Below are 11,730 nucleotides of genomic sequence, written 5' to 3'. Positions count from 1 at the left end.
TGCTCTTTCTCTCCCTCTCTCACCCTTCTCTCGTTCTTTTTGTCCCTCACTTTCTCCCCCTTTCTCTCACTCTTTCTCTCTCTCCCCCTTCTCTCACTCTTCCTCTCTCTCTTTCTCTTGTATTTTTGTCCCTCACTTTGTTTCTTTCTTCTTTCTTTCTCCCTCAACCCCCTCTCTTTCATTGCTCCTCACTTTCTCTCTATCTGTTTTTCTTGCTCCCTCTCTTTCTCTTTCTCTCTCTTGTTCATTCTCCTTCACTTTCTCTCCCCTTCTCTTTCTCTCTCTCTCCCCTTCTCTCTCTTCCTCACTGTCCTTCTGTTATTCTTTTTGTCCCTCACTTTGTTTCTCTCTTCTTTCTTTCTCCCTCACCCCTCTCTCTTTCTTTGATTCCTCCTCACTTTCTCTCTCTTCTTTCTCCCTCCCTCTCTCTTTCTTTCTCTACCCCTCCTCTCTCTCTTTCTCTCTCTCTCTCTCTCTCTCTCTCTTGTTCATTCTCCTTAACTTTCTTTCCCTCCTTTTCTTCCTCTCTCTCCCCTTCTATCTCTCTTCCTCCTCTCTTTCTCTCATTCTTTTTGAACCCTCACTACGTTTCTCTCTTCTTTCTTTCTCCCTCATTTTCTCTCTCTTCAGATTTAGCTTCAAATGCTTTGGGTTCATTGGTGTGAAAGCAGTGCTTACAGTGAACAGTGATAATAACAAAGACGAAGTAAACAGACAAACAAGCAAATATATAAATAGAACATTCATGAGTGCCTATATATTACTCTCAGTCTCTCTCACTCTCTCACTCTCTCTCTCTCTCTCTCTCTCTCTTTCTCTCTCTCTCTGATTTGGTGCATGAGAGGACTCTTGTGTTTTGCTGGCTGCTGGGGAGGGAGTGAGTGAGCAAATGAGCGAGGGAGTGAGGGAGGGAGGATGGCAGTTACAAGTGCCCAATCTCAGCTCACTGACAGCCTCTGGCACTCATTTGAGAGAGAGAGGGAGGGAGAGTGAGAGAGAGAGGGAGGGAAAACTTGTTCCACAGAGCACCTTTTATCACCTAGCACACAGAAACACATTCTCCTCCACTTCTCTGGACTTGCACGCTGAAGAGCTCCACGCGGATAAACTTTCCAGCAGGCTGCACGTGGACATTACAGTGAGGGCAGATGATCAGCTTCGGTGAGTGTTTTTCTCCTCCGCTTCACTCTCCTAATAAACTGGAATGTGAAATGTCAGAAGGCTGCAGTTTTCAGGAGCTCCAGAGTAGATGTTAAAGAACCACTCCATCATTTGTCAGCATAATGTCCATCTGCTGCATCTGTAAGCATAGAATCAGTTACCATTGATGATAGTTTTGAAGCATTTCCCTACATTTATTAAAAGAAAAATCAGATTTATTTTGGGAGTCAGAAAATTGTCCACAACTATGTATAATAATACAAATAGTAATGCTGTGATAAAAAGAATAATAATGTACTCAGTTAAAAATGAGAAGTCTGCTCCACTTAAAATGTTATAGTAACTGTTGGCTTTTCTTGAGTTGACTCAGCTTGAAGACACCAGAATTCACCCAACTCAAACTTCTTATTTGAGTTACAAAATCTCTCAGCTACTGTTTCTAGGTCTGCATCTCAGTTAGATAAACAAACTGAATTTGCATTTTTAACTTCCCCACTAGCTGGCGCTCCTTCTATCACACAGTCCCATCTGGCACACTTTCCTCTTGGGCTTCCAGATATGGACAGCTGTAGTATTGCTGGGATTCATACTCACAACCTCCTGATGTTGGGATGAATTCTTAGACAGCTGCACCACATGAGACGATGCTATGCTTTAAAGTTAAAACAACAAGTATTTTCTCCAGTGTATTAAACATTCATAGACACAAAATCTGAGTTGCTTCATGTGTTTCTGAGTGGTGCAATGGACTAAGCCGTCACCCCAACAGGAGATTGCGAGTTTGAGCCAACGATGCCAAAGCCATCCGTGTGTCCCCAAGAGGAAAAATGTCTAGCAGGACTGTGTGATGGAAAGAGTCCTGGCTTGTGAGGAAGTTGAGTGTAAAAAACAAGCTCATTTTATTTACCTCACTGAGATCAGAACTAAAAAATTAAGAGAACTTTTGACTCAACTAAGAAGTTTGAGTGGTGTGAACTCTTGTGTCCTCAAGTTGAGTCAACTCAAGAAAAGTAATCAGTTACTATATCATTTTGATTTGAGCTGACCTGATTTTTAACAGTGTAATGATCGAAATGTTTCATGCCAGTGTCCACATGTAAAGTCATTTATGAAGTGAAATAAGTCCATTTTCAGCACCTGCCCACTGGCTTCTATTATAAGTATGTTTCGAGTCAGGAGGAGTTTTTTCCTTTGATAAGGCTTTAGAGAAGGGCAGCGTTCATACATGACACCTACATGAGTCTTTTATGATGACTAAGTTAAACCTATATAAGCGTGTATAAAGGCTTACCGGGGTAGTTGTTGATGTTATCAGCAAGTGTTATGACAGTGACGTTTGTTGGAATAAGATTTGTTGGTTTATTGTCATTAAAGTCTTATGTAGGTGTTGTGCAGTGTGTAAACATGGGACCCCCCCCCATGTTGGCTGGCTACTCCAGTGTTGGCTGGTTGCTAACTTGATATCCTGCACATCTCCTCTTTGTTTTCAGTGTATGAAATTAATAACAATTAATAACAGTTTCTTGTTAAGTGAGTTTATCTTAAATCTAGTCAATATGTCTACTATTTCTCATTTTGAGATGGTTGTGTGCTTACTATAAGATTATCTAGCTTAATTCTGGACATTATTTATGCATTTTGGGTCATTTTGTTAAGTTAAATTATCTCACTATACTGGCACATAATTCTGCAAGCACATTTCTTAAAACAACCAAAATTATCTGCCAATATAGTGAGATCATTTTGCTTAACAAAATCTCTTAAAACCAGGAAAAAAAGAAAAATAGGTTAAATAATCTTAAAAGAAGTTTACAACAATCTCAATATGAGAAATATTAGACTTATTGGCTAGATTTAAGATAATTTTCCATGACAAGATATCATTTTTTGCAGTGTAAAAATATGCCACGGCATATGTATCCTGGTTTAGTTACAGTTGCTAGGCTGTGAAGGGCCAACTGGGTGAACCAATTTGCAACAGCGCTACCAGCATCTCTAGGTAGTTAATAATGCCAAAGATAGAAACTTGCTGATTGTGGGTAAAACAACTAAACAATCACCCTCCCCTGAATGTCCCTGAGCATTTTGATTTTGAGACATTCAGAGGGTCCAAGAGATTATTTACATTATACAATACATTGTATTTCACGTTATGTAGGCCTTGTGAATGCTGCCCTTCAGTAAAGCGTTACCTTTTCTTTAATTTGGGAACAGAAAGCAGGTCTCTTTGACCTACAGGTTAGACTGTATAGACTTCTTGTATTTACATACTTTGACCTGCAACATAGACTGTGTAGACTTGTTATAAGTGTATACTTTGACTTGACTACTTAGACTTGTTATATATGTATTTGTTGCTTGAAGTGAATATGTACAGATTGGGTTATAGCTACAGAGGAGTATAACATCCCAAAGCGTGCATGTGCGAGGCTGTGTGGGAGGTGTGTGTGTGGGGGAGTGTGTGGCGAGTGTGTCATACAGTGAACTCCAGACGCTGATGTTTATCTTAATGAGCTCAAACAGAGACAGATCCATTCACTGCCATGAGAGTATTAGTGAAGGAAAAACACATTATTCACTAATGTACACTCTTCTTCAGTAGGAAAAGACTGAATTTGGGTAGAAAAAGTTCAGTCCACAACTGTGTATAACAATAAATTTTCCCAATTTTTTTCACCCCAGGACCAATATGAAGAGTTAATGTTAGCCCTGAGATACACACAAGTACTTCAGCTTTTAGTCCAAATATTGTGTTCTTTTAATCAACATGTGCAACAGCGTATAATGATAAAAGAATGAAACAATTATTGAAATTCAGTAATCCGTTCAGCTCGTACCTTCAGTATGAATACATTTATACATTATACGTTTCAATAATGTTTAGTTGGACATTACATGCTTTGTTTGTTGTACACTAGCTGTCATCTCCTTTCAGCATATCAATCACTGGAGCTTAACCAGTCGCAAGTGAAAACAAAGTCCTTATAGGAAAATCTGTTCACTTAGCGACTATCTTTGCAGCACCGCTGGGCAGTTATTTCCAGCCATACAAGACCAGATTCCTCTTTATTTGAATTTAAATGCTTTAAACTGAAGGTCAAATTGCTTTTACAGGTGATTTCAAAACACATTTGAAATCACTTGTAAAATCTGACAAAAACCTGTTAGATAGTTTGTAGCATTTGGCTCAATAACACACCAAAACCATGATATTCCAGGTTGTTCTGGCTACTGTGATTGTGCAGATCTCCATAACGAAGGGGCTTTTCCCACTAGCGCCACAATATCATTGACGCTTTTCCATTTGTGGCATAACCAGCAAGCTGATTGGCTCTTTTTCTTGAAGGGTGGGACTTTCTCCACAAACAGATGCCATGTTGAGTGTTATGAGAGTTCCCATTCATATTTTAACCAGTGAATGGTCTCCTCATTTATAACATCTCTGGTGATAAGTAGGAGTGTTCTGTACATATTACTTTTGCACAGAAGTTTGCACAGAACTCAATAACTGTGCAGCGTGATCGTGCTCGCTGCACATTGCTGGTTTAAAAGGCCACATTGAAGAAGTGGAAGTAGTGCAGAAGTTGAGAGTTTCCAGCTCCTAAAATCTCTAAAGCCACTTCTAAAACAAGTGGCAGCCACCACAACATTCACACTAAACCAGTTTCCTCACCTCCCACTCTTCCCCCACATTGTGTCACAACCTACAGTTTGAAAACGGCTCTTCTAATCAGCCATAAGCTGAATGAATTTGAACATTAAACCAGTATTAACATCCAATAAATTAAAGGGCCCATATTTTACATTTTTTCTGTTTTATTTTTGTCCCCGAGCTCAACTTACGACATTTGTGCCAAAAAAGGTCATAATTCATCCTTATCCCTTACAATCAACAGGCTGTTTTTGTTACACTGCAAAAAATGGTATCTTGTCAAGTAAAAGTATCTCAAATATGGTCAATAAATCTAATATTTCTCCTGTTGAGATTGTAGTAAGCTTAATTTAAGACTATTTACTTTATTTCTAAACATTTTTTACTTAGTAAAATGATCTCACTGTATTGGGCCCTTTAAAGTCATTTAGTGTAAATATGCCTTGTGAAATATTACTGCAATAATAATGCTTAAATAACAACACATCATGTTTTTCTCCAATTCATACTGAGGCCTTTCTCTCTGAACAAGCAAGCACAGATTTTTAATTCTCTGATGGAGAACACATTGTAGATGTCATGCAGGATAATGCAAAGCAGATTTGCTGGAAATGTTTTACTCACTGCATTGTGTGAGGAGCAGCTTTTTATTGTTTCTGAATATTACAGTCAGAATAGGACACCATACAGCTTCAAGTAATGTGATCAGCTGTTTTGATCCGAAAGCAGTCAGCAATGAAATATCACAGACAGACTGTTTAATTATGCATGGGGTTACAGATGTTCTATGTTTATTTACACACATGAACTATGGCCAGTAAAGTGTGACCACTGCTTTTGCACTGGGCAGAGACACACGCATGATTCTCAAACAAATTCATCACCCATGATGTCAGTCATGTCAATCATGAAGATTTCTTCACAGAAAAACATTCACAAATAAGGCCACGTCATTCACTGAGCTCGCTGTGAGGCTATGAAAGATAAATAGTAAAATACTTTTGATGGATGTCCAGTAAATGAGCAGCTGTAATGACCCTTTTATAAACAGCCTCAGTAAACAGAGATCCTGCTGGCAGTGTCATATTCACTAATCAGAACTGTACAGAGGAGCTGCATCCTAACATTTATTATTCACTGAGTACATGAACAATGCACACTTTAAATTGGATTTAAAATGACATATTTAAACATTTATGCATATTGTGCTGTGTTGAACCATGATTGTTAGTGCTAGGCCTTCAGTTCAGGCTATAAAAGTCAAAACTTGGCCAAAAAATTAGATAAAAACAACCCTACACTAATGCTAATTTCTGCTAGCATCCCTAAGAGATTCTAATAATATGTTAGCGCTAAGCTAAAAGTGATTCACATGCCTGTTTGCCCATTCTAGATCAAATTTAGACATTTTAAGCTTGTAAAAGACATTAACACATTTATTACCTTCTATCAGTTTAACAGTGACTCTTTCAGTAAAGATTCCTGGCATAGAGCTGCCGCCACTGTTTTCCATTCCTAACAACCAACCTAAACCTGGTTAGACTACAGCTAATATTCACACTCAAAATGTGATCAGTTCAGCTCCTGAAGTACTAACCAATGGGAGAGCTCGCTTGGCTGTATGTACCTAGATACCACAGACAAGATTGGGCAGTTTTCACTAGGTGTTTCAAGAACTGAACCCTTTGTTTAATAAAATATGGCTTAAAAACCATTGATCAGGCCTATCTGAGAAATGTTTGGGTGTGGCTAATGAGCAGATTGATTGACAGCTCTCTGTCCAACACATCTAGCCAGCTCCACCACTCATACAGAACTAAAATCATTGTCCAGCTTTGATGTGGTGACTGGATGAAAAAAGTCAAGGAGGGACTGACATGCAGATGGACGGATGAACAAACAACTGAATGGATGAAGCAATGTGTAACTGAAAGAATGGATGAATTAACAATGCCTGTGCATAAACGAATGAACAGCTGACAGGCAGCTACATACAGGTGGTGTAGCTTGCTAGCTTTTAGCTATGCTGGGTTACCTTTAGCTCGCTAAGTTTCTTTGACTTTCAAACTGTGCTGTGTGGGTGGGACAAGAGGCACAGCCTTGTGATTGGTCAGGGGAATGCTTAAGGAAGCATTACCCAAGTTTAGGACCGCCCAGTTTACATTGAAAGGAGAGAAATATGGTGAAATATGTAGTTCATTTATTGGTCATTGGAACATTATTCGAAGAGTAAATTTAGTACATGTTTACCGTTTGCCTGCAAGAACAAGATTAACCTTGTTAGAAAGAAAACACAGATTTGGATTCCCTAGGTCTTTAGCTCCTTAAAATCCCAGGCTTATTACATACTAAGGCTTTTTATTCAGTAACTACAGGGACTTCAATGCAAACTGGTTGAGCTATTCTTGGGTTATAGAAGTGTGTGATAAAACTTTTAAGGGATTAAATACAAAAAGACCCTACCTGGCCCTGTGCAACAAAACCTGAACTTCAGAAAAGACACAAATGATGTGCATGTTCAAAATATTTCAAAATTTCCAAAAAATGGATGGTATAGTGGATAACACCATGTGAGTAGGAGCCACTGTTATACCAGTTATACCAGGCTCTCACCATGGCAACAGAAGCTGTGTCCCAATTCAGGGGCTGCATCCTTCAGAGGATTGCGTCACAGTGGCGCGACTAGGCAGTCCCATTTGGAAGGCTCCTTCATATGCAGCCGTGAAATGTGTTCTTCTTTTCCATGGCAACGAAGGATCCACCCAAGCCAGTCAACGTATCCCGAGGTTCACTGTGTGCCGGCGAGGATTCGAGAACATTGCGGCATCAGCAGAGGAGTGAACGGGGGCTGAGGAGACACTTTTAAATATAAGTATTGGGTTTAAACTGAGGCAAAAACTGGTGTTGTGATGCAAACAGGAAATCCACTGTAGAGCAGACCCTCTCATTTCTCTTTGTGGGTCCACACAGCCTTCAAAGGATGCAGCCCCTGAATTTGGACACACTGATTTGCATACATGCATTTCACTGTCAGTTAGTTGCACTGATTCTGCAATGAGGCTCAGAATAAGTTTTTCTTAATGCCAACACATAAACGAACCATCAAGGTTTCATAAGAGCAGAATGGAGAGCATTTAGCTATTGCAGTATTTGAAGCCAGCCTACCAGACTGGAGATTTAAACTCTGTTTGGGGTGGAATGTGACGCTCTCTCTCCAGTGGGTCTTTAAAGGCTCTGTCTCCTTAATCAAACACACTTCAGAAGAGGATGAGAACAGCATGTGCAAATCTAACAGCAAACACGCAGTCTGGAAGCCCCCCGCAGTAACGTCCAGTTAAACGCTGCCATACAGTTTAAGCCTGATTAGCCAACTTGTTTCAGATCACAGCTAAAGGCTAAAAGCTACATCTCACTCTCTCTCTCACTCTCTCTCTACTCATTCTCTCTCTCTTTCTTTTTCCTTTGTCTCTCCTCTCTCTCTACTCTTTCTTACTGTCTCTCAATCATTTTTCTTCTTTCTGCTCTGTCTCCTCCTCTCTTTCTCTGTCTTTCTGTTTATGCTTTTTTTCATGTTCTATCCTTCTCTCACTCTTTCTTGTTCTTTCTCTCTTTCTTTCTTGCACATTCTCTTTCTTTACCTCTCTCCCCCACTCTCTCTCTTTACCTCTCTCTCTTTCTGCGTTCTCCCTTTCATTTTCTTGCTCACTTTTTCGCTTTCTCTTTCTCTCTACTCTTTCTCTCTTTCTTTTCCTTTCCCTCTCCTTTCTCTACTCTTTCTTTATTTTCTCTCGCTTTCTGCTCTATCTCTCTCTAACCTTTCTCTCTTTCTTTTCCTTTGTCTCTCTCTCAATCATTTTTTCTACTTTCTGCTCGCTCTCTTTCTCTCTTTATCTGTATTTCTCTTCATGCTTTTTCACTTTCTATCTCTCACTGTCTCTTGTTCTTTCCCTCTTTCTTTCTCACACTCACTCTTTCTTTACCTCTCTCTCTCTCTGCCACTCTCTCTTTTACTCTCTCTCTTGCTCCATACTCTTTCTCTCTTTTTTTCCTTTCTCTCTCTCTGTTCTCTCTCACTACTCTGTCTCTCACTTTTCTTTTTCCTTTCTCTTTTTCTCCTCTCTCTAATTTCTCTATCTCTCTCTGTCTCTCTCAATCATTTTTCTTCTTTCTGCTCTCCCTCCTCCTCTCTCTCTATCTTTCTCTTTATGATCTTGTCTCCTTCAGTCTTTCTCTCACTCTTTCTTGTTCTTTCCCCTTCTTTCTTGCACTCTCTCTTTTTTTACCCATCTCTCCCCCACTCTCTCTCTTTATCTCTCACTTTCTTTTTTCTCCCTTTCAATTTCTTGCTCATTCTTTCTTCTTCTTCTTTTCCTTTTTCTTGTTGTCTCTCTCTCTCTCTCTCTCTCTCTCTCTCTCTCTCTCTCTCTCTCTGACTCAGCCGGTATTACAGCTGTGTGCCATTACATCAGTATTACAGTCAGACTGTTTCAAAGAGAAGGACAGAGACCCCGTCACCCTGCTGCTACTGCTCAGATGAGTGTAAGTTGTAGATTGTAGATTCTTCATGTGAGACACAGAACACAAATATATGACACATGTGACATCAAACGCATGATTAGAAAGACCTTGACTCGGTCCATTTAGCACTAGCCTGGCTGTACTGATCTATTTACAGTAATTACAGCAGTTAACTGCTGCTAAAGCAAAACCGCATGATTCACAGCACAGTGCCTGCTTTTGATGGTTATAGTCGCAAAAGGTCTTTATATACTCTTTAAAGTAAAGGTGCCAAAAAGGGTTCCCTGGGGCGATACCAGGCCTAGGAACCGCAGCCCTAAATAACCTTTCAAAGGACGGTTCTTTAAAGAACAATTGTTATAAAAGTGATGTGTGTGTGTGCGAAAAACCTTCATCCAAACCAGGTTCTGTACCATGTGCAGCATACAAAAAAGTGTGGTGAACCTGTAGTTCTAGGCCTTTGGTTAAGGTCATAAATATTAAAACTCGGTCAATAAAGAGGAAAAGTAGTGTGTTAGCTAATGGCGATGAACATGAACATTTCTAGATGTTCAGAACATTTCTAGATTAAACACAGACATTTGAACCTTGTAAACGACAGTCCATGTGCTTTATTTGAAGCTTTTCATAAACATGAACATATATTTGAGCTTGTATATATTAGTTTTACAGTGACTCTTTCAGTGAAGAGTGCTGCTGCCGCTGTTTTACATTCCTAACAACTAAGAGAAACCTGGTTGGACTACAGCTTGTATTCACAATTACTGGCATATCTAGAACTTCCAGAAGACCTAGAGTGATGAATGTTTTTTCTAACAAAATTTGTTCTACCCATAGGAAATCAAAACCTGATTAGTTTATTCAACTGTAAATGTCTGAGTATGTTGTTAATCTAACATATTAATTAGTTATTCTAACATGTAAGGCCTTCAGTCCAGCTCTTAAAGTCCTAACCAATAGGAGAGCAGAAGTATGTATCTAGCTAGATACCATGCATGTTTTTGTTGGTATGATTGAAAAAGGTCTCCAGACCACATTCTTTCCCTATAAACACAAGGCTAAAACACATTTTTGAGGCTTCTCTGATGTCTAAAGCCCTGAGGTGTTAATGCTGCAGCAGTGTTCAGCTCACAGCTTGCAACATCCTGGCCCCTGATAAGGGAGTTCAGTGATGCCTGTTGATAACTTGCATAAATGGGAGAAAAGGATCATTCTTTTGCAAACAGAGAGGAATGAGGTTGATAGTTGGGTAGGCGCGTGTCCTCTGGCTCCAAATTGGATTCTGGCTCTTGTGGCTCAAACATATGTGGCTATACAGTCCAATAAAACTGTTAGACAGAGCATCCATGTTTCAGGTCATAGTGGTATGAGAGATGTTTAAAGAGCTGAGAGAGGCTACACTGGAATGGAAGCGAATTGTGTGTGTTTGTATCAGTTGAAGTGCTGCTAGTGGCTTCATTTCAATCCAAGAGAAGCTTTGCTGCTCAAACTAGTGAGTTAACAGACATGCTAACATTAGTACAAAGCTGAAATCGGCTTCCTATTCGCCAGCTTCTTGTTCGAATTTTCCCGTTTCACCCTAAACGGTGCAGCAGTTACATTCTGCTGTATACGAAGCTAAAGTCAGCTTCCTATACAAATTCTCTTGTTCCGCCTTGAATGGTGCAACACTTACATTCTGGCGAATATGAAGCTAAAGTCAGCTTCCTATACAAATTTTCCCAATCTACCTCACATGGTGTAGCAGTTACATTCTAGTGAATGTGAAGCCGAAGTTAGCTTTCTATATGATTTTTCCTGTTCCACCTTAAATGGTGCAGCAGTTACATTCTGGTGAATACAAAGCTGAAGTCAGCTTCCTATACAAATTTTCCCATTCCACCTTAAATGGTGCAGCACTTACATTCTGGCGAATATAAAACTGAAGAAATGCTGCACCTTTCCTGCAAGTGGGCATGGTTTCAGCACTTTCAGTGGACACGCCCCCAGAGTCTCAGAGCAGAAAATACTGCTTATTTTTTCACGATTTTAAAACCTATTAACTTAGTGATTTTTTTAATCATTAAAATTTGTTTGGGTGGTTAAAAACACATTCTGTGGTGTGACAAACTCAGAACATATATTTATTTTTGCTTTACATGGACTTTAAAAGAGCACTGACTAGAGGAATTTAGGGACAGGTTTCAGAGGGGATGTATCCTTACTAACAGCAGATTTTACAGCAATTCAGAACCAAAGGTTTTCCCCAAACATGAATTCTTGTTACAGCATCACATCTGGCTCCACAACACTCCACTTTAAGTTACATTTTAATGTATAAGAACTTCTACATAAGTAAGATTATTATTATTATTATTATTATTATTATTATTACTCAAAATTAATGAATTGTCCATTGT

At 39.4% G+C, this 11,730-nt stretch overlaps 1 protein-coding gene across 2 annotated transcripts in view; it reads left to right on the top strand.

Annotated features, from left to right (window-relative positions):
* The first annotated feature begins 544 nt into the window (after positions 1 to 544).
* Positions 545 to 11,730, top strand: part of il16 (interleukin 16) — a 51,162-nt gene continuing 39,976 nt past the window's right edge. The window contains exon 1 of one of the 2 annotated variants that reach the window (XM_036585976.1): positions 545 to 1,161. In XM_036585976.1, coding sequence (XP_036441869.1) covers positions 1,149 to 1,161 — 13 coding nt within the window. In that variant the 5' untranslated portion in view covers positions 545 to 1,148. The remainder of the gene's footprint in view (positions 1,162 to 11,730) is intronic. The other variant, XM_036585977.1, reaches the window with a different exon arrangement.

This window comes from Colossoma macropomum, unplaced genomic scaffold, assembly GCF_904425465.1.
Source record: "Colossoma macropomum unplaced genomic scaffold, Colossoma_macropomum, whole genome shotgun sequence".
In the NCBI taxonomy this organism is placed as follows: Eukaryota; Metazoa; Chordata; class Actinopteri; order Characiformes; family Serrasalmidae; genus Colossoma; species Colossoma macropomum.
The sequence above is the reverse complement of the archived record's forward strand: the minus strand, read 5'-3'. Positions and strand labels throughout refer to the sequence as shown.